This window comes from Boleophthalmus pectinirostris, unplaced genomic scaffold, assembly GCF_026225935.1.
Source record: "Boleophthalmus pectinirostris isolate CB_2022bp ecotype Guang Dong unplaced genomic scaffold, ASM2622593v1 HiC_scaffold_21, whole genome shotgun sequence".
Classification (NCBI taxonomy): domain Eukaryota; kingdom Metazoa; phylum Chordata; class Actinopteri; order Gobiiformes; family Gobiidae; genus Boleophthalmus; species Boleophthalmus pectinirostris.
Window position 1 is genome coordinate 32,865,982 of NW_026571175.1, and position 22,814 is coordinate 32,888,795.

Genomic DNA, 22,814 nt, shown 5'->3' on the forward strand with positions numbered 1-22,814 from the left:
TCTGAGCTGCAGATGTTGAGGTTTTAAGTAGAGATAATTCAGATCAGAAAAAGGCATTTTTAGGTTTAAAGAAGCTGGGTTTTTCAGCATTAAAACTGTCAAAACGTGAGGCTTATTCTGCTTTGACTGTATAATTGTGTTCTGAACCAAAACACCAAATTCCAATTATATTTTTTGTAGTTAAGACTAAATCAGCGTTAGTATTATCATTAAAAGCTATATTTGATTTAAACATGTTTACTTCGTATCTGGGAACACATTTAGCTCATGTTTGCGTGATTAAAAAACAATATCTTACAGTTTATTTAAGTTCTGACATTTATTCATTACATAATGTACAAAAGAAAATAGAAACACGTATGAATGCGTATTAATAATAATAACATTTCATACTGACAAAAAAAACGGCAGCCATCGTAAAAAGGCCCAATGTTCCCTTGGATGTATCAAAATAAAAAAATAAAAAAAAACACAAAAAGAAAACACAAAAACGAAACTTTACATTCGGCGAGTCCCAGAAGAGACGCAAAAGTGACATGTTTTCACGGAAAACACTTACACGTATTATTTTTTTTACAGCCGACGACCCCGAGGAAAACGGGATACGGTAACACTGCACAAGACCGAAGATATCGTCACTTCTCACAGACGCACGACTTTGGGATTTAAAAAAAAAAAAAAAGCAAAGACGCATTTCCAAAACTTTTCGTACAAGCAGCGAGGGGAGCGGGGAAAATCCGGGAGAGCTTCTCCACGGATTTATAACACCATCGTTTTGAAGTTCCGAGGGCTGCACCGAGACACGATTCCAGGAACAAACGCTTCGATCCAGTTTCGCCAGGACAACTCGACGCGCTTAAAGCTGCGCTGCGTAACTTTTCGGCAGCGTGGCGTTGCATTTTATCTCGCGGGGTCAGATCTGTGGAGAGGCAAGCCCGCTCACAGCAAGAACTCACGGTTTTAAGGCGATAAAAAAAACGATGTGTAATTGAGTAAAATTGAGTAAACGCAAGATAAACAGTTTAACAACATACTGCGGAACATTCAAAACGGAGCCGTAACGTCGCCATGGAGACAGGCAGGTAGCAGAAAAGTTGCGCAATGCACCTTTAAGTCGATGCATCAGTCAATAGTGTCTTAGTCGATAAATTGTTTCACTCAATTTTCATGAATTTTGTAAATTTTTTGGTTGCTTGTTTCTATTTTTATGTCATTTCTCTGCCTAGAATGTTCCTCAGTGTGGCATTAAACAGCTCTACTTAACATTTACTCAATTACAAGTGGATTCATAGCCCAAAAGTACCTACAAAAAGTTACACAATGCACCTTTAAGTCGATGTATCAATCAATAGTGTCTCAGTCGACAAAATATTTCACTTAATTTTCGTGAATTTTGTAACTCTTGGGGTCGCTTGTTTCTATTTTTATGTAATTTCTCTGCCTAGAATGTTCCGCAGTGTGACTTTAAACAGCTCTGCTTTACATTTACTCAATTACAGGTGGTTTTATAGCTCAGACATACCTACAAAAAGTTACACAATGCACCTTTAAGGATTTAAATGAGACAAATGCGAACAGGAGAAGAGCTGAAAATTGGGTATTTTTTTATTTTCGTAAAAAAAACGCAGATTAAACTCATAATTTACGAGTTTAATCTGTTTTTTAAATATAAATACACTGTTTCTTAGTCATTTTTTGTGCATAAATAGTCGTTTTTGTGTGAACTCCCCCTGCAGGTGTAGATTTAATTTCGAGCGCTTTTACCTTTTTTTAGTCAAATAATTTCATTCGTATCGAGTAGTTCTTCGTAACTCGTAACGGTGCAGCCCTGTTTTGTTCGCGTTTATAAAGTGCTTGCTCTGGAACACAGAAGGCAGCGGGTTTTTTTCAGCAACACTTGGATCAGTCACAGTACAAAAGTTAACAGGAGATTAGTAGAGTTCTCGACAGCTCTCCGAGGATTGTTGTTTTTTTTTTTTTTAAATGAGTGCCGTAACATAGTGGTTCTTCAGTCTCGTGTAAAAGTGTCCAGTTAAAATAGTGGTTGGCGATTGTCCGTAAGGTTTGGGGAGCGGCCGGAGGGGGCGCTAGTGTCCGTGCTGCGGGTTGTTGCCGTTGTAGTTGGGCGGTAGCGGAGGCCCGTTGACGCCCGGGTGGTAGAAGGCGCAGCTCCCCTCGTACCGGCAGTTCCCCTTCATCATAAAGTGACGGCACACGGGTCTCTTGGACATGTCTGAGAAAAGAAGAGAAAAAAAACATGAATATTTATCATTTATTCCATTCAAATATGCAGTTATTTTAGCGTTTTGGACAAATTTGTGCAGAAAAAAATTGTCTGCAACATGTAGGTCTGTCACGATAACAACTTGTGTGGACATTTTCTTTGCAATAGTGGGAACATTTTTCTTATTTTTTGGATATCTTATCATTTCATTTGATGAAATAGTATCGATATCATGAGCTGCTGTATCGATGTATCGCCACGAGTATTTTTTGGTAAACTTTACTATGAAAGAGTGTTGCTTGTTTGGAGAAAGGAAGCTTGTTTATGCGACACATTTGACATTTTTACTGTTTTGATGATTAAAATAATTGTTTTTCATATTACATACAGCCACAATTTAGCCTTTAGTTTTTACTGAAATGTATCGAATAGATTTGAAATATACTGTATTGAATCGAAAAACGTATCGTATCATGGCCTATGTATCGATGTATGTATCGTATCGGCAACTTCTTATGGCAGTAACCTAGTTTCCCCTCACTGTAATAACTTGTGTGGAACATTAGCCGGAACATTTTCTTATTTTTTGGCTAGCTTATCGTTTAATTTGATGATACAGTATCGATACTGTGGGCTGCTTTATCAATATATCAGTATTTTTTGGTATATTTTACTAAATTATTTTGTGAAAGAGTGTTGCTTGTTTGGGGAAAGGAAACTTGTTTATGCAACACATTTGACATTTTTACTGTTTTGATGATTAAAATAGGCATTTTTTTATATTAACTTGGCACAAACTTAGTGATTTAATAAAGTCTTTAAGTATCACAGCCACAATTTAGCCTTTGTTTTTTACTCAACCGTATCGAAAAGACTTGAAGTACATGGTATTGAATCGTACTGAATCAAAAAACGTATCATATCACGGCCCATGTATTGAGATATGTATGGTATCGGCAACTTCTTAATAATACTCAGCCCTAAAGTCTATCAAAAATGGTTTACAAGGATTATCTTGTATAATAATTTAAAAGAAAAACATTCATTATTAATCAAAAATGTATCATTAATTCTCCCAATGATTGATTAAGACAATTTAATCGAACGCCCATCCCTAATCTCAATGCACCGTGATTCCAAAATTGTTATCTTGACAGGCCTAGTATCTACTGTATCCTCGTCTGTCCTCACCGTTCATGTTGTTGTGTCCTCCGCGGGGCCCTCCTCTCCCTCGGCCCCTGAAGCCCGGCCCTTCGCCTCGCCCCCGCCCTCCTCTGTGGAAGTGTCCGCCCCTGTGTGGACCCCCCCTCATGGAGTCGTCCCCTCCCCAGTAGTTGCCGTTGTCTCCGCCCCGGCCCTGTCCCGGCGGCGGTCCCATCATGCGGGGCCCTCCGGCGTTGAAGGGGGGTCCGTGCGGGGGCGGCGGGTGGTTGAAGCGGGGGCCTCCGGGGGCGTTGTTGGGGGGGTAGCCTCCGTTCATGGGCATCTGCATGTGCATGTTCATGTTGTTCATGTTGTTCATGTTGTTCATGCCCGGACCGTGACCCAGCAGACCCGGGTTCACTGCACAGAGACACACAGGAGAAGACGGGTTAAGAGAAGGATTTAATTATTACAACTCTTATTACTATTACAACTTGTATTATTATTACAAAAAATATTACATATATTATCTCATTATTATCATTTTGCCCACAAGTTCTATTGGACAGGAAAGATTTAAGAGGGAAATAGGAGTAAAGAGAGCAGGGTTAGAAATGGGAATTGGCAAAGACTGGCACATTATCATGCTTATAAACTTTTATTATTGTTATATTTTTTGTTAGTCGACTTATGTGAAGTATTATATGTAGTAACTTTGGGTAAGGTACACTTATTTCTATGTAAAGGTTTATATTTCCAGTCAAAAATATCTCTAATTATAGTATTTATAGCAATATAGCAGTAGTAGTAGTAGTAGTAGTAGTAGTAGTAGAAGTAGTAGAAGTAACAGTAGTAGTAGTAGTAGTAGTAAAAGTAACAATAGTAATAGTAGTAGCAGCAGCAGCAGTAGTAGTAGAAGTAACGGTAGTAGTAGTAGCAGTAACAGTAGTAGTAGTAGAAGAAGTAAGAGTAATAGAAGGAGTAGTAGTAGTAGCAGTAACAGTAGTAGTAGTAGTGAAAGTAACAATAGTAATAGTAGTAGCAGCAGCAGCAGCAGCAGTAGTAGTAGTAGAAGTAACGGTAGTAGTAGCAGCAGTAGAAGTAACAGTAGTAGTAGTAGTAACAGTAGTAGTAGTAGTAGTAACAGTAGTAGTAGTAGTAGAAGTAACAGTAGTAGTAGCAGCAGTAGAAGTAACAGTAGTAGTAACAGTAGTAGTAGTAGTAGTAGTAGAAGTAACAGTATTAGTAGTAATAATGATAGTAGGACAGCACTCTAGGCTTTCATATTGATATAAAAAAACCGTGTGAACTGCATGGTACTCTGAGTACTATCATTAACTGTAGTACACGTGTATGAGAGTGGTACTGAGTACTATCATTAACTGTAGTACACGTGTATGAGAGTGGTACTGAGTACTATTATTAACTGTAGTACACGTGTATGAGAGTGGTACTGAGTACTATCATTAACTGTAGTACACGTGTATGAGAGTGGTACTGAGTACTATTATTAACTGTAGTACACGTGTATGAGAGTGGTACTGAGTACTATCATTAACTGTAGTACACGTGTATGAGAGTGGTACTGAGTACTATCATTAACTGTAGTACACGTGTATGAGAGTGGTACTGAGTACTATTATTAACTGTAGTACACGTGTATGAGAGTGGTACTGAGTACTATCATTAACTGTAGTACACGTGTATGAGAGTGGTACTGAGTACTATCATTAACTGTAGTACACGTGTATGAGAGTGGTACTGAGTACTATTATTAACTGTAGTACACGTGTATGAGAGTGGTACTGAGTACTATCATTAACTGTAGTACACGTGTATGAGAGTGGTACTGAGTACTATTATTAACTGTAGTACACGTGTATGAGAGTGGTACTGAGTACTATCATTAACTGTAGTACACGTGTATGAGAGTGGTACTGAGTACTATCATTAACTGTAGTACACGTGTATGAGAGTGGTACTGAGTACTATCATTAACTGTAGTACACGTGTATGAGAGTGGTACTGAGTACTATCATTAACTGTAGTACACGTGTATGAGAGTGGTACTGAGTACTATTATTAACTGTAGTACACGTGTATGAGAGTGGTACCTGGAGGTCCGCTCTGGTTCTGGTTCTGGTTCTGCTGCAGCGAGCCCAGCAGCTGCTTGATTTTCTCGTTGAAGTCGGGCTGTTTGATCAGATCCTCCGTCGACTGGTTTCCCTGTGCTCCCTGGAAAAACACAGGTGAAAATTAGAGATATAACTCTAGAAAAACATCTTTATAATAAAAAAAACAAACAAACAAACAAACATATGATTCAGATTCAAGGATTTATTTTCATTGTCAGCTTGTGTTTACCATAATGGACGAGAGCAGCTCCTGCACGTTGACCGAGGGCGCGGCCTGGTTGTTGACGGGGTTGGGCGCCTGCTGGGGGCTGCGCGAGTTGGTGCTCAGGTTCCCGATGAGGTTGGCGAGGACCGGGGGCAGTTTGTTGTCTCCTGCGCCGGCGCCCTGCTGGGGGGTGGTGTCCATGGGCTCGGAGTAACTGTCATCCATCATGGACGTGTCCTGGAGACAGACGAGGGGTCAGAGTTAATGTCAGAGCTTTGTGTTCAAGAGGAAGTTACTCCAAAATTGTAATACATTATATATTTGTAGTAACAGAGCAAAAAATACTGATATTACAGTATTTGCTGTGGACATATTTTGTATAAACAGTGTTGGGAAGGTGACTTTTAAAATGTACTCCCCTACAGATTACAGATTACAGATTACAGATTACATACACCAAAATGTAGTTTGTAACAGAATCTATTAAATTACTTAAAGTGAGTAACGTAATCTGAATACTTTGGATTACTGACTAGAATATCGTAACATAAGAAGTTTTATCTGCTAAAAGAAAATAAAAAAAACAGACTTTACTTAAACAAAAATATTATTGATAGAAGACGAGGAGACACGTCCACGCAGCATGATTTAGTCCTGTTAAATCCTGGTTTAGACCTGGTTTAGACCTGGTTTAGACCTGGTTTAGACCTGGTTTTAGACCTGGTTTAGTCTTGGTTTAGTCTTGGTTTAGTCCTGGTTTAGACCTGGTTTAGACCTGGTTTAGACCTGGTTTAGACCTGGTTTAGACCTGGTTTAGACCTAGTTTAGACCTAGTTTAGACCTAGTTTAGATCTAGTTTAGACCTGGTTTTAGTCCTGGTTTAGTCTTGGTTTAGACCTGGTTTTAGACCTGGTTTAGACCTGGTTTAGACCTGGTTTAGACCTGGTTTAGACCTGGTTTAGACCTGGTTTAGACCTGGTTTAGCCCAAAATGCGAAAACAGGAAAATACCGCCGTGTAATCCATGACATTATGGAACTGGTTGCCATGGTGTTTTATAAAACTGTCCATATTTTATCTGTTCAAAGAAATTTTGACTTAGAATCAGCTAAATATGAAAAAAAAAAAAAAAACACAAAATTTCTCCTATTGATGATCCACTGATTAAAATATATATATATATATGTTGCACCTTCTAAATTATTATTAATTTATTTCTTTTCACTCACAGACAACACGTGATGTAAACTGACCCCAGGATTTTAGTGTTATTAAGCACAAACCAGGTGAAAACATCTGTAATTGAATGTGTTTGTGTGGGAGACTCACCTCATCCAGTGGAATGAGTCGAGGAGGCATGGGTTCATACGGTTCAGGGTCAGGCTCGTGTGGACAGTCGGGAACACTGTAAAAAAAACAACATTTTATCAGCAAACAAATATAACAGCTTTATGTTTCAGAAAGTGGTCTGTAAAGAATCTCTAAGTGCCAATTCTGATTTAGCACTGATTAAAAGGGCCCATATTACACCATCTTCTTATCTGTTATATTGTAGTTTCCTCATCACAAACAGACCTGGAGTTGTGTTTTCTTTCATTCGCACATGTTTGCAGTGTTGGGAAGGTGACTTTTAAAATGTATTCCACTACAGATTACAGATTACTCACATCAAAAAGTAGTTTGTAAAGTAATCCATTAAATTATTTAAAGTGAGTAACGTAATCTGAATACTTTGGATTACTTGATTTGCTGTAGAGAAGCAAAGACGAGGAAATCTTCACGTAAGAAGTTTTGTCTCTTAAAAGAAAATGAAAAGCCCAAACTTTACTGAACCAAATTAAAAATATTATTGATAGAAGACGAGGAGACACGGTCCGCACAGCATGATTTAGTCCTGTTAAATCCTGTTTTAGTCCTGGTTTAGTATCCGGCAATGAGTAGAATTACCGAAAAAATAGGGTATATCGCCCAAAATGTGAAAACAGGAAAATACCGCCGTGTAATCCATTTATTTCAACAAAGTAACTGTATCCAATTACCACTCACTGAAACAGTAACTGTAACTGAATACAGTTACTCATAATTAGTACTCTGATTACATAACTCCGGTACATGTAATCTGTTACTCCCCAACACTGCAGATTTAGAACCAAAAACACTCTTCCACCTTGCAATGTCAAGTGCTTCACTGTGTTTTTAAACTCCGTATTCCTTCTCTAGAATCATTTGGATGATTTCAGACCTGGAATTACCAACCTCTACTGAACTAAAGGCAAAAAGGAGGTGTTGAACTTGAAAACTACCTCTTCATGACATCACAAGGTGGAAGAGAGCGTTTGAGTTTTGAAGATGGAGATCCCAATAATAAAGGATCACTCAAACATGTGTGAATGAAACAAAACACAAGAGTCCAGGTTTGTTTTTTAGGAGGTAAAAATATTATAACATCTCTAAAATCTCACCAGAGTTAATTTATTGTTATATAGGATCTTTAAAATATAATTGTGAATTGGTTTGTGCTACTTCTTTGGCAAATTTAAAAAGTTTTAAATGCTGAAGGACCAGCGCTTCGTCCGCCCGCTCACCTTTCTTTGCTGAGGAAGATCTCCTGCAGGATTCCCATCTCTCGGTCCCTCTGGGTGAGCTTCTCGGTGCTGTTGGAACCGGGCACCACCAGGCTCCCGGGCAGCGTGAGGGGCCGCGGCGGGGTCCAGGGCACGCGCTCCTCCATCGTGTCGTGGGACAGACGCCGCGCCATCTCGAACGTCTGCCGGTCCATCATCAGCTCCCTCTTCGCCGCCTCGCCAAAGTCCTTGATCTTGTTAACGTTGACTAAAGAAAACAAAAAAGAAAAATAGAGGTTTTAATTTTCTTTTAACCTTTAATTTGGACATTTAAGTGATAAAATCTGCTCCTTTTCAATTGTGCTACTGAATTTTTTTGTTTATTTAAAGGTGCATTGTGTAACTTCCCTGTTATAAAAATAAATATTTCCTGTGTTTGTGCCCGTTTTATTCCCTGTAATGTTCCCAGAGTAAAATCTGAATGTTTGACAAACCATTATGAGCCCAAAACTAAAAATAAAACTGCTTAAACTATATTTTTTCCGTGTTTTGTCTTTAGGAAAGTCAGAACATTTGAACCCCTAAATCGTAAATTAGTAAAATAACTTCGAGGCTCTGAGGATCTGAGGATCTTACCGCGTTCCGTCTCGTCCAGGTCGAAGTAGAAGTAGTGTTTGAGCTGTTCCTCTTCGGCCCAGTGAACCGTCTTCTTCTTTTTTCCTTTTTTGGTGAGCGTCTCCTCGTCGCCGCGGGGTTCGGACAGAGCGTTGGGTTTGTCTCCTGAAAAAAGGATAATAAACGATCAAAGATTAATACGACTTAAAAGCATCTAACTTTTCATTTTCTATTTAGATTTTCGTTTTGAAGTTTGTGTTAATCCAAGTTAATGTTGTTATGTCACAATCTTACACCGTGTACGTTTTTAGTTTGTCAAAAAGATCGAAAATCAGATACTAATTGTTCCTAAAACTAGTATCGAAACTAGATTTGTGGACGACTGAGGAATTACGCAAACATAAAAACACATGGGAATAAAAGAAAGTACTACAATTTAATACTGAAAATCAGAAACTATTGTCAAAATAAAGAGTTTTTAAAATTATCACTGGAATCGGTATTGAGTTTCGGAGTCTATTCCTTCCAAAATTGAGTCGAAGTTGAAATTTTCGCGGGTAAAAACGACCGGAAGTGCCTTTCGTTTAGACGGTGACGGCGTTTTTGGGGCTTAAAAACGCAAAAATCTGAAACCACCCTCCAGAGTGGAAAAGTTGAATATTCTCTGCCGCACTGTTTCCATCTACACTGCCCAAGACACAAAACTCTGGTCAGATCTGTTCAGGTCGTGTTCGCGTTTACGTCACAAAAATCACCACCTAACCAATCGAATTCCACACACTTTTGCGTCTCCGTATCCACGCAGATTTCCTCCTGAAAACGCTCGTCTAACGCGGAATATAAAGTGAAGATGCGACGCCACTTTTACGTCTTCTGTTCAGACCGTCGTCATATAAACGTAGCCTCAGTTTCACTAATCTGTAGCCATCGAGGTGGGACTAAATGAGACTTCGCGAGGTTCTTACCGTTCTCTGCAGCGTCGCCGTCCTCCATGGGCACAGGGGTCCCGGGTCGGTCGGGCTCCTGGTTTTCGTCTGCGTTTCCGGAACCGTTTTCGGGCGACGTGGGTTTGGTGGAGGAGGAGGATCTGCTGTCAAACGGACTGGCCTAAACAAAACAGAAAGCACAAAAGACGGTTAGTTGGTTTTTTTTTGATAAATCTTGATGAAATTCAGTACAGTTTTTCCGTGTTCTGAGGATTAAAGGTGCGTTGTGTAACTTTTCTGGTGGAGGATCTGTTCAAGCTTCGTGGAGACCAAACCAGACCAAGTTACAGGTCAGATCTGTGGAGAGGCGACGCTGCTCACAGTCAGAAAGCCTGTTTTTAGGTATTTTTGAGCTATAAAACTATAAAATTTTATGTAAGGTAGAACTGTTTACCACATTATTTGCTTAAAATGTGGTAGATTTTAAGCAAAGCAATGACATATCCATAGAAACAAGCAGGTGACGGACCCTCAACCAGAAAAATTACACAGTGCGCCTTTAATTTAATAATTTAATTGACACAGAAATGAACCGCATGCATTTCAGAAAATATTTGTAAAAGTCTAAACTACAAGATCAGAGCAAGACCCCATAGACTCTACGTACTGTAATTAGTACTGGAAATTATGATTTATACTGAAATATTTCTTTAAACCAAACTACTATTTGTATCAAACACATATTAAAATAAAATATTAGGGGTGTAACGATATCCAAATCTCTTTTTTTTCACGATACGCATGTCACGGTTTGGTATTTACTGCAATATTTTGTTGATGTGAACAAAAGTGTGAATATGCGACTTTTCTCTCATCATAATCCAAATAATTAAGTTTTAAAACTGCTTATAACAGTTATTACAGCACATATAATGGACTGAAACCGAGCAAAGGATCATGGTCTATGTAGTTCCCTTTGTTTTTAGCTGTTGCTGCATCATAACAATAAATTTATGTGAACAGTCTTGAGATTCGATATAATGTGAGACTTTTGACGATACGATATCACGATATTTCCGTTATTGTTACGTCATTATAATATAAATGTTAAAAGGCACAGTGTGTACCTTGTTAGTGGTGGGAGACACGACCTTGGACGCGGGCGAGGTGGGCGTGGCCTTCTTCTTCTTGATTTTGATGCCGGGCACTGGGGCGGAGTTGAGGGCGTCCAGGAAACCAGTCGCCTCCATCGCTACGGGTCCAAAAACAGCAGCAGTTAGAGCAAAGTTTAAATTTAGATGAAGAAAAGAGTTCACTGGGTCATAAAAGAGTTTAAAAAAAATAGCAGTACAGGTGCTCTACGAGGCTTAAACTAGTAATCTTTAAACAGAAAGTTGCCCTTGCCCATTTTTGCATTTTCCAGTAAGGGCAACTTTTGATTTAAAGTTTAAATTCAGCTTGAAATCAATGAAATCAGGAAAACAAACGTTTATTCTAAAGATCTTATATTACACAAACTTGACTCTTGTGAGCTTTTAGCCTTGTTAAAATGGTGTTACCTCCTCAAAAACAGCCCTGGAGTTATGTTTTGTTTCATTTACATATTTAAATAATCCTGCATTATTAGTTTGTCTACATCTCCAAAGCTCAAAACGTTCTGGTCCACCTTGTGATGTCATGAAACGGTCATTTTCACGTTAACAACTACCTTTTTTAACTTTTGTTCAGAGCAGATTGGCAATTCCAGAGCTGAAATCATCAAAATAATTCTAGTAAAGGTGTGTGGAGTTTAAAAAAACAATGCAGCACTTCTTGGGTCACAACTCTGGGTCTGTTTTTGACGATGATACAACATTTTAAAATTGAAAAATGGTGTAATATGGTGCCCTTGAACTCACGTTGCGCTGGTATAATCTTGACTTTGATCTCTTTGGTGGCGTTGGACGGCGTGTTGAGGGGCTTGTACTTCTTCTCGAGAGGTGGAGCGTCAAATGGTCCACTGTAAAAGGAAAAAAAAAAAAAAACATCAACAATGAGTCCAGTGAGCCAGCAGAGGGCAGTAGAGGAGCAGGGGAGGAGTCAGTCACCACTAGAGGGCGCAGTTTTGACAGAAAGGCTCACTGTACCTGGGTCTCTTGAGCACTGGGGGTTTGATGTTGTATTTGTCTCCCAGCTGAGGCGCTACGGGGGGCTTCTTAGCGGGAGCAGGGTTTGGGGCGTCCATGTCGAAACCTGAAAGAGGAAAGAGTTAGAATACAGTGTTTATTTTGGTGACTGGTAACATGTGACTTTCAGTTTTTGTTTCTGTTTTACAGTTGTGAGATTTTAAATGGATTCCTGCTGCTCCTGTTTTCTTTAAATCTAATCTAATTTCTTCCACTGATTTAATGCTGAGTTCAAGGCAAAGAAGCATGCCCAGACTTTTTAAATTCATGATTTAAATGAAAGTAAACAAAAAGTTGTATGAGGACTATTGCAACTATGATATAAACATGACAATATATTTTTACAATAAATTAATCACATTTATGTACCATGTAGGTAAAAATGACTGCCTTTGTATGGCATTTCTAACTGAATTAAAAAGAAAATGTAACAAAAATTAATAAATTAACAAAAATAACATAAAAAATAATAAAATTAAACAAAACTACAAAAAATAAATAGAAAATTTTGAAATAAAAAAAATACATAAAATAATAATAATAATAATAATAATAATAATACATATTAAATAAAAAATAGAAATAGAAATAAAAATTAAATAAAAAAAAATAAAAAAATTGAAAAAAAAATTTTTTAAATCCAAATATTCTAAATCTTGAGTAGTAGTCTGAGCTAAGGCCCCAAATTCCCTTGAAATTTTAAAATGTGTTTCTAAAAATATCTGTGTTCTAGTCTCACCTATAGAGCGGATCTTGGCATGGCTGGGGGCGTGAGCTTTACTCTTTTCCTTCTTCTTCTCCTCTTCTGTGCTCTTCTCCTTCACAACTGGGGCTTTGGGTTCCTCTTTCCTCTTTTTCTTATCTACATCAACAAGAATAAAAGTTATAAAAAAAATATGTAAAGCCTTTACGTTACAACATCATCACAGCGTTGTACTTACCCACTGCAGCGTCACTGGCTGAGACCTTCTGGGAGCGGATAGTGGCCATCCAGCCGTCCACCAGCACGGACGCCAACTTCCTGAGCTCTGAGAAACCAAAGCAGGACAGTTAGTACGACGAGATAATGAAAAACAACACGACAAACTGCTACAGAGCTAAAGATCTGGCTCAAGAAGTGAGTCATTTTCCACTGACTTGAAAGTAAAAGTAAAATTAACAGGGTAACTGGCATAATTATAGAAAAACTTTGAATAAATGAAGAGTGCCATTCAAAAAAGTCAGATGTTTCCAAAAGCCAAATGGACTTTATATCTAGAAAATTATTAATCCATCCCTCCTTTATTATAAATCTACCAGAAATTGTACATATTGAAATTGTTTTTGGTAATACTGTTTGACAATTTCTCAAAACGGCGATCGAACTCTTCATGTTTTAAAAGTTTTAAAGGGGAAAAACGAACAGTCTGGAACCGCCCATGCAAAGTTGATCTTAAAAGAGAAGAGACATTTGAATAAACTTACCCTCCGTCTCTGCACTTTTACTCAGCTGCTTCACCAGCTTGGCCGTGTTGTTCTATAAAACAAAGAATAGAATTAATGTTGCTATATCTGCAAACATGCTTTTTCTACTTAGGCCTGTCTCATATCGACTTTTCATTCCGTATTTAACACATGGAACAGTATTTTTTCGGGAGCCAATCGTTATCGTGTGCACATTTTCTTCACACTACTGGGGAATTATTGGTTATTTTTTGGCTATTTGATATGATTTGAGCAATAAAAGGTTGAAAAAATTACTTCTATGACTCATTACAGATGCAAACTAAGTACTAAACTCTTGAATTCTGCTGTTTATTTAACAATATTGTACATTTAAACTAGTTTTTGTGGTTTAAATCTGCTTTAGGATTATTGTTTATGGTTTGTATTTACTTCAGAATCTGTTATTTTGATATTTCCTTGTCCAAACCCGTAAAATCTGGTGTGGGTCGTACCTGTTTGAGGTGGTCGATCTTGAGGGGGAGCTTCTGCAGCGTGAGCAGGATGAGGTGGAGCAGAGGCGTGTTGTTGGTCGTCTTCGAGTATGTGAGCCACGAGTTGAGTAACCTGTACCCGCCCACGCGGATAAACCTGCAGAGACACAGCAGCGGTTTAAAAACAAATATATCTGCAATTACTATGTCACGAGTTTGTCAGGAGTTTACGTTTGCAAAAAAAAAAAAAAAAGTACAATTTCCCCAAACTAGTGAAATAGTGTGCTTTTGTGTTGAATTTTTATATGAAAGTGCTCTATAAATAAAGTTTCAGTGATTGACTGATCCTTAATTCACTTTAGACTGATGTTTTATGCTTTAAAAATGTAAGATTATATTAACATGTCTAAAATTTAAAATCAAAATTGCAAATTTAATGGACACAATTAACAACGGTTGTGTTTTTTTAAAGTACTATCATTTCCATTTCCTTGACAAACAACATATCCTTCATTATTCTACATTTAAAAAAGTTAACTCAGGAGTTTAGATCTGTAAAAAAAAAAGTTCTGAAATGTGAAAAATGTGTAAAATCTTATACTAAAGCAAGACTTTTTCCAAACATAACAGGTTAACTATGGGCATAACCTTGATAAGGAGTAAAAATGGTCAATGTTGATTATTGATTTTGTACTTAGACGTAATTATGATAAAGTTAAGGAGTGGTTGCAAAAGCCAAAATCTTAAAAAAGTTTAAAAAAAAAAAAAAAGAGTGTCCTACCTGTTGAGAACATCGTGTGATTTCGTCTGCATCAGTATATTCAGGTACATGCATCTACTGACCATCTTGGTGGAAGCTTTCATTAAACTGGAATGAAAAATTGCCACAAATTAGTAAAAAAAATAAACAAACAAATAAATAATCCAAGCATTTATAATCCAGTACCAACCTGAATACTTTGGGCACACCCTCCAGACTCCGGAGCTCTCCATCCTTCCCTAGAAGATTCTCCACTCCTTTCAAAATTTCCCTCGGGTCAACTGGTCCCCCTGCCATTTCTGGAAAAAATAAAACAAAACAGGAAGTGCAAATCATGAATCAAACTGTATGACAAATAGTTCTGCGGTCTGGGCTCAAATTAATATTGCTAATTTTTTTTTTGTGCCCGCGAGAAAAGGGGAAGCTCCACGGAAACGCTACGAACGCAACCACGACCAAAACAAAGCCAAGCCCAGAAAATCCACTTACAACTACTCATCCTCTGTCAAATCTACTCCAAACAGCTCTGAACAACAGCATACCTCACATGGGTGAAGCTATACGCGTAATACTAGCACCCAAAAAGTAGTTCGCAGTACAAATATAGCTATTAGAAGTACTTGTGTGTGTGAATACCAGTCCAGTTTCCGTGAAGATGAGTGCAGCTCCAGGCAGGGCAGGTCTACAGCAGAAGAGAGTTTGTGTGATGTGGGTCCAACCAAAGTTCATATACAAGAAGTTTGAAATAGGCCAGTGCAGGTGTTTTTTTTTTATTTTTTTCTTATTTTATGACTTTATAACTATCAAGAGAGGCTATGAGGAGGTGTCTTTGTGATTTTTATTTGATGGTATTTAGTGGAAAAGGTATTAAAAGTGCGCTATGTAACTTTTTGATTGAGTTACATCACTTTCCTGCTTCTCTGGATGTGATTCTCCATTGCTCTGACTTGGAATGTTCCACAGTATGACATTAAAACAGAGCTTTACGTTACATTTATTCAATTACAGGTGGTTTTATAGCTGAAAAAGGCTACGGAAAAACCTGCCTTTCCACAGATCTGGCCTGTAACTTGTTCTGGTTTTGGTCTCCACGAACTTAGAAAGGTTTAATAGCATATTGTGAAACTTTCCGGACAAAGCAATAACATTAATGGAGTAAAAGAAAAGTTACACAATGCACCTCTAAGGGGGAAGAAAACCAAAAAACATCCAAGAGAATTACTTTAAAACAAAAATATTATGATTGAAGAGCTTTTAATGGCATCTAACACAATCACACAACTGAAGAGATCATTTCAAAACAAGAAAAAAAGTTATTTACCAGAGAAAATATTTAATATAAAGACCTGGCATGACTCTAAATATAAATAAACTAGAACTGTTACAAAAAGACAAGAAAGAAATCTGATGGGCATGTATGTAAACTGATAAAACTGTGCTCTGAACACTTGTTTTTGAAGCTGTTGCTCAATGAACTCAGCTGTGCTCATGACATCACAGTCAGCTGTTCAGAGCCTGTACTGTACTGCTCCATGTGCTGCCCTCTACAGGTACAGTCATGTACTACACGAGCGGGTAAACAAGCCCTGAGCTGCTCCGAGGGAATCCTGCTCTTCTGATCATGTTACACTATTTAGATGTATTTTATATCAGGTATTACATTAAACATGACTGTCTTTTTACATATATTTGATACATTATAGGCTTTCATAGTTTCATAGTCTTAGTTTTCTGTTCAAACCTGATGAAATGTAAAAAAAATAAAAGTCCAAAACTACATTACTTTTAATATGTCATTATATTCCATTTGTAGACGCTTCTTCAAGCTATTCTGCAATTAAAACTAGACCCACTATCATAATATCTTACTTCATATTGCATATCCAGACTAAATATTTCTTAAAGGGTGACACATAAAGTAATTTTAAGGCGGCCATGGGGCAATTTACATTATTGGGACTGTTTAATTTTAACAAATGGGGAAATCCTTGACTATTTGGTGAGCCACATTATGCATGCATGCATCTATGATTCATTTGCCATGTAGTGTTATTGTCTATGACATTATCTCTATAAATTAATAATGAACGTTATGATGTGAGGAATCAGTCTGGTCTTACCCGATTGACTGTAGAAGTTTTATATAGTCTCAGACCTCCACAACACTGCACATAACCCACTCCTGTAATGTGACAGCTGTTACACTGTACAGCTAGTGTTCACACTGCACCTGTCCTGGTTCACTGGGGGAAGAACATTATAATGACCACATACATACAGTAGTGTTACACACAATTGGTTCATGAGGAATGGAACATTCACAGATATTTAGTCATCAAAACTCTGTAAGAAATACGACCACTCAACACGGGAGATCCGACTTAAATAGCCTGGACTAGGATCTCCTCTGTTCTATTGTAAAGGGCCAACGCAGAGTAATCCGCCCTCGGTTATATAAGGGCAGCCTATAAAAGGAGCTCTGGGCGGACATGTGTGACCGCGGCCCGGGCCCCGCTCCTGCTGCGGCGGAGAGGACGAGGACGGGGGCGCGGGGGAGGGGAGGCGGAGCCCTGCCTGTTAACCACTTCCACGACACCAACACTCCACACTCACTACAACAACGGCCCTCAGAGCAGCACCGGACTGAAGAGGTGCGAAAACAAAAGCGACGGGAACACCGGATATCTAAGCCACGCCAATAAGAGTAAATAAAGTCTGCCACGCTCGACTCGAGGCTATTTACAATCCGAGCGAAGCGCCAAGAGCTCCGGGAACAGGCGACACGACTATAGCTCTCCATATTTGGCAATCCCACAAAGACCACAGCGTCCTGCAATCTTTATCCACAGATTGCCGAGTACTGCTTCTGCCGGAAAGTCCCTGAACTATTACCAGGCTTTTCGCACACCGAGCCCCAAAGTAATCCACCATCTAGCGCAATCTTTATGTATAGATTGCGGAGGGAGTTCGTTCCGTGGAGCAGCCCCTACAAAGCGCTTCTGGAAGGCAAAAATCCGATTTCACGAGCCCTCATTTGTTTACTACGCCTATGGCAATCTTTATGAACAGATTGCTTATTTACTATTGGCTATATTTACTTTGCATTAACAATAGGTCCGTTCAGTCTCACACACAAAGAAACGGAGCCTGGGCGTCCGTCTGCTTTTCTGTGTGAGCTCATGCTATCGACACTATCGATAATCAAATTATTAGCCAAATAAAACGCTTTTCTACGATTAACAATTCATTTTCAATTTAACTTCAAAATCAACTTACTACTGATACTATAGATCCTCAGCGTCTCGGGAGTTTTATGTGCTTTTCAAGGCACTTATAGAGCTTATTCAGACAATTTTTATATCGTCAGCCTTCATTGTTTTAATAGAAACTGAAGACTTGGGTGGGGCTGTGATAGCTAAATGCTACCCTTTCCTTCGGGAACAACTTGAGGCAAAAATAGAAATCAAATGTCCATTACTTGAAGAAAAAAATTTGATATGAGCAGAGACGTTCAAAGTCCTCGACGATCAGTCTTCGGCAAAGCAAATTCATATCTGCAAGACACAAAGTAGACAAAACATTCAGCGTAACATATAACCTACAGTACGTCTACATTATCTCGTTTTCGTTATATACAAGTACTATGATAAATATGAGTTCAATTTCAATGTGATTTTATATGATATTAGAACAAAAAAGGCGAAAACAAGCCTCGCTGTTTGTCTGACTTCACTTACCTTTGAACAAATCCAGGAATGAGCCCGCGAGGGAGGGACTTGGCTTTTATACTCCGTGACGCTTTTCGTGTCATACGTGACGTTTTTCTCATTTTTTTTACCGAAACAAAATGGCGGCTGAATGACCTCTGTTTCACTCCAAGGACATAATGGCGGGCCCTCACGTTATTTGGAATTTATGCCTCGCTGCAAAACGAAAAGTACAATTTCTCGACGACACGCAAAACTGTGTGAAATACAATAACTAAAGTCGTTTAAATAAACGACTTTCAACGAGTCAATTTGATAAAAACTGTTAGTTTAATTTTGGCCAAGATGGCGACCACAATGATCGCCTCTCGCCTATTCTGCTCACGTGACTAAAGTATAAACAGTGACGTCACTGTGAAATTAATCATTTACACACAGTTTTAAAATGAAAAATAACAACATTAAAAACACTAACGGTTCAAATAAAACAAGGTAAATTATTTAACAAAAATAAAATTGAGATGATCGCACCTCCGTCACCTCTCACCGTTCCCCTATGACCCCACACAAACATGGCTGCCTCCGTGCAAAGCGTTGCGAAGGTTTTATGGCGATTAACTCCTTCAGTTTTACATCCACTACGGATTTATCAGGTATTATTACAATGTCATCGTGGTTAAGGATGCGCTTTATTAAATGTATAACTAAGGCTTGTCGTATGACAGCAAAAACGAACGTTACTATCTACCTTGATAATGCTAGCTTTTCTAATACAAATATTTATTAAATTTAAGAGTTGACATGTTTGTTTTCACACTTACCATCTTCTTTCAAGATATTTACGGGTCCTAATAACGTTTTAAGACGTGTATGGTTCACAACATGTGGACCAGTGAACTGTTCCCTGTTGTTTAATGGAAGTGAAAAGTGTTTTTGTCCAAATTTATTTGGACGTTTCTCCCTCACACACATGTCGACCCTGTGTTTCAACAAAATATATGCTGCGCTTTTATTGTTGTGTTAAAATCTGTTACTGCTTCCCCTTTTAATAAAAGACTTCAGTGTGTGCTGTCAGTCATAGAGATTCATGTCTGTAGTCACAGTGACCAGTTCCTCTGTCATTTCTGCAGCAGCCCTGTGTCCAGAAGTTGTGTCCCAGAGTGAGTGTTTCTCCAGTCTTCCTCCAGAGCCACTCTTTCTGTCAGGCTGCATCACTCCACGATGAGGCCGCTGCTCAGGCTGCAGAGACACTGTCCCGCTATAAAGAAAAACCCTGGGAGTATCTGGAGAGTGAAGGTACCTGTGTGCAGAATACTGTTTACCAAATAGTTTCATGTATCTCACTGTTTTGTTTTATGCGGCCTACAGAATACATAGAGAAATATGGAAGCAGCCCTGTGTGGACAGGCTACAGGAGAAACCACAAAGGAGGCATCCCTCCACAGAAGACACGCAAGACCTGCATTGTAAACCTCACTTTATATTATCACCCAAACTCCAGACATGACCTTCTGTGCATTTGTTTTACATGTTATTTTTTTGCAGAGAGGAGACAAGATCTGTGGAAACCCCTGCCCAATTTGCCGGGATGTAAATATTATAATCCATCCCCAGGTGGGTGATGTAGGTTTTTACAGTCATTATAATGGCAACACTGGACACTGGCAGCTAGAGTTTATTGGCAAACAACAGCAGTGTTGGCGCCCACAGATGTCAATAGAAAACTGGCATGAATCCTTGTATTTTCATAAGAATGGGTTTGTGGGACTTGCCACATTCACTTTGTTTACATGCACAGCTAACTGAATTTGCTCTTGATTGATGTTTTATCTCACTTCTCCAGAGAACAGGTCAGACCACTCTAATCTCAGTCTGCAGCAGATCAAAAGACTGAAACTTCATATGCAGTTATAAGTACAATCATACACATAACAGCATATTTGACAAACACAACATTTTATTTCTTTTTAAATAGAGGACCAAACAATACAAGTACACAGCTCGTCTGTGGTGGAGGGATGGTGGTTTGTCACTGCTGCTGATCCAAAGCTTGTTTCATACCCCGCACAGTTGAATGACTCTCCTTGTCGTTTTCGTAGCGTACACATGCATGTAAACACAGTGACCTGAAATGTAGACATGAGATTTTGAGATAAATAATGATGTAATGATGTTTAGTATTGTACTTTGAATGTATTTAGAAGCTAACTGTAGTAAACTGTGTTTCACAGAATGTAAAACTGCTGGAGCAGTTTATCAGCCCCTACACAGGCATTATCTATGACCCCACCAAAACCGGTAAGACGCACTTTTAAAGATCACTAAGCCTAGAACAGGTCTGATAACGACATCTGTATTAATTAAAATGAATTAACACTAATGCATATGTCTACAGGTGTGTGTATGAAGCAGCAGAAGAAACTGACGGAGGCCATCGATGCGTCTCGGGACCACGGTAAGACGAGCCAGACACTTCGCTGCATCTTCACCGTTCACAGTATTTGGAAAAAGGGTTGTAAATTATTTCATTCTAGTCATAAAAAATACAAAAAATACCGGGACTGGGACCGGTGCTGGGGCCAGGGCCAAACAGTTTGGTCCTGGTTCAGTCCGGCAGCTCAGTTTGGGCCGCGTAGACGGGAAACGGCCGTTATCTTTTTTTCCATTTTTCATTTAAACATAGGATCGAGGACTGAAGAAAAAAACAAATTATTATCTGTTTGTTTGTTTTGGTTTTGGAGACAAATGGTGAAGAAGGTGGTTGTTTTTTAGTTTTTTTTAATTTTGGTTTTATTTTTTGAAAAACGAATGAACGAAAAAAAACATAAAAATGCATGTTCCCTCCTACTCTTTTATTTAAGTTAAACATGAAAGAAAACAAAGTGGAATGAATGCATTAATCAGTCTCTTATCTAACCTTTTTAATATAATCTACTCATTTGTTATCTGTAGATCTGTAGATAAATTAACATGTTGTTTTTGTTGCAGGATTCCTTCCGTTTCAGATTCCATATGTGGACTTCACAAAAGAAGACTACTCCAACTCCCATGATGCAGTGGGGGCCACACCTCCTCCTGCGTCTTTAACGGCTGGAGAGAGCTGGTATAAATGGTACGGTGAGATAACGCCTGATGAGAGTGAAGTGACCAAAGTCAAGAGAAAGTACAAGGCCTATTTAAAGTAACTGTATGTTTTATTTTGTTTACTGTGAGCACTTCTTCCGTTTTGAAATGAAACATGTACAATAAAAAGACTCAAAATCATCCTTGTTTATTTAATTTCCTCCCCACTAAAATATTCTGCTTTTACATCTATTTGTATGAACCTGTTTTAGGACGTAGAAACTTTTGAGAAGTCACATAAATCACGTAAAAGAAAAAACAGCAGTGGAATATACTAAAATCCTTATGATAAAACCAAGAGCTTTCCCTTCATCAGAGTGAATAGTGCTTGATGTAGGAATCAGAAATATGAGAGACGTGATTGTTTTGGTGATGATAAGAAAATGTGAACTCAGGCTTTAGCTCAGGTCTGATAGGAGGAGCTGACAGATATAGACTAGAAACAGACAGACAGATAGATAGAAAGAGAAGAATGAAAGAAAAAGAGATGGATGATAGAAATAGAAAAAGAGAAAAGAGAGTTACAGATAGAGAAAGATAGACAGAAACAGGAAGAGATAAATAGATGGATAATGAGAGATAGAAAGAGAGTTAGATAGATAGATAGATAGATATAGAAAGAGAAAGAAAGAAAGAAAGAGATAATCTGCAAAACAAATTCATCTTCGGGTAGACAGTAGCTCAGTTTGTAGAGCGTTCGTCTGATCTGAAGGTTGGCGGTTCGAATCCCACTCTCAACATAAACATCATTGGTTGAGTGGTCAGACTGGGAGGTGTGATTCCAGCTCCCACAGATGAATGCTGTCATATCTATCTCTTTCTTTCTATACCTATCTATCTATCTATCTATCGATCGATCACAAGACAATAATTATTTTTAAAAATCATACTATGAGCTGATTTAATGCATATTTGTGAATTCAACACTCATTTAACTTTGTTGTACAGATGTGGACAAAATTGTTGATACCAATCTGGTAAGGAAAGAAAAATCAACAATGGTCAGTGGTCAATGTTTTTTGTTTGTTTGTTTGTTTTTTTAATAATTACGGTCTTGTGATATATACCTGGATGATTATGAAGACGTCACAAGTTGTTTGGAAAGAATCGGTGATATGCAACACAAGTTAAATGAGTGTTGAATTCACAAATATGCATTAAATCAGCTCATAGTATGATTTTTTTAATTTTTTTTTTAATAATTACAGTCTTGTGATATATACGCTGGATGATTATGAAGACGTCACAAGTTGTTTGGAAAAAAATCTGTGATATACAACAAAGTTAAATGAGTGTTGAATTCACAAATATGCATTAAATCAGCTCATAGTA

At 38.3% G+C, this 22,814-nt stretch overlaps 2 protein-coding genes across 5 annotated transcripts; one reads left to right on the forward strand and one right to left on the reverse strand.

The window, feature by feature from the left end:
- Nucleotides 1-270: 270 nt before the first annotated feature.
- ppp1r10 (protein phosphatase 1, regulatory subunit 10) lies at nt 271-18,264 on the reverse strand. 3 transcript variants are annotated; one of them, XM_055157540.1, is made up of 18 exons: nt 17,929-18,264; nt 14,843-14,951; nt 14,674-14,760; nt 13,914-14,049; nt 13,441-13,492; nt 12,918-13,004; nt 12,716-12,838; nt 11,938-12,043; nt 11,710-11,810; nt 10,963-11,063; nt 9,851-9,992; nt 8,907-9,050; nt 8,292-8,538; nt 7,036-7,111; nt 5,732-5,944; nt 5,482-5,602; nt 3,416-3,787; nt 271-2,233 (listed from the first exon to the last, which is right to left on the reverse strand). In XM_055157540.1, exons 2-18 carry the CDS (start codon nt 14,947-14,949, stop codon nt 2,088-2,090), a joined length of 2,361 nt encoding a protein of 786 aa, XP_055013515.1. In that variant the 5' UTR covers nt 14,950-14,951; nt 17,929-18,264; the 3' UTR covers nt 271-2,087. The 3 variants fall into 3 exon arrangements, with proteins under 3 accessions (XP_055013515.1, XP_055013514.1, XP_055013513.1); XM_055157539.1 differs by having other exon boundaries at nt 10,939-11,063; nt 18,131-18,255; XM_055157538.1 differs by having other exon boundaries at nt 10,939-11,063; nt 17,929-18,230.
- A 57-nt stretch (nt 18,265-18,321) lies between these two features.
- mrps18b (mitochondrial ribosomal protein S18B) lies at nt 18,322-21,623 on the forward strand. 2 transcript variants are annotated; one of them, XM_020925916.2, is made up of 7 exons: nt 18,322-19,012; nt 19,493-19,655; nt 19,728-19,825; nt 19,905-19,973; nt 20,591-20,657; nt 20,755-20,814; nt 21,348-21,623. In XM_020925916.2, exons 1-7 carry the CDS (start codon nt 18,932-18,934, stop codon nt 21,542-21,544), a joined length of 735 nt encoding a protein of 244 aa, XP_020781575.1. In that variant the 5' UTR covers nt 18,322-18,931; the 3' UTR covers nt 21,545-21,623. The 2 variants fall into 2 exon arrangements, with proteins under 2 accessions (XP_020781575.1, XP_020781574.1); XM_020925915.2 differs by having other exon boundaries at nt 18,335-19,012; nt 19,490-19,655.
- The last annotated feature ends 1,191 nt before the right edge of the window (nt 21,624-22,814 follow it).

What these genes read in the sequence shown, in the direction of transcription:
- mrps18b (XM_020925915.2), top strand. Translation starts at nt 18,932, where the DNA reads ATGGCTGCCTCCGTGCAAAGCGTTGCGAAGGTTTTATGGCGATTAACT. An exon ending in ATCCACTACGGATTTATCAG is followed by an intron (nt 19,013 to 19,489) that starts GTATTATTACAA and finishes TCATTTCTGCAG; the next exon opens with CAGCCCTGTGTCCAGAAGTT. An exon ending in GGAGTATCTGGAGAGTGAAG is followed by an intron (nt 19,656 to 19,727) that starts GTACCTGTGTGC and finishes TGCGGCCTACAG; the next exon opens with AATACATAGAGAAATATGGA.
- ppp1r10 (XM_055157539.1), bottom strand. Translation starts at nt 14,949, where the DNA reads ATGGCAGGGGGACCAGTTGACCCGAGGGAAATTTTGAAAGGAGTGGAG. An exon ending in TCACACGATGTTCTCAACAG is followed by an intron (nt 14,050 to 14,673) that starts GTAGGACACTCT and finishes GTGTCTCTGCAG; the next exon opens with GTTTATCCGCGTGGGCGGGT. An exon ending in CGGCGACGCTGCAGAGAACG is followed by an intron (nt 9,051 to 9,850) that starts GTAAGAACCTCG and finishes TCCTTTTTTCAG; the next exon opens with GAGACAAACCCAACGCTCTG.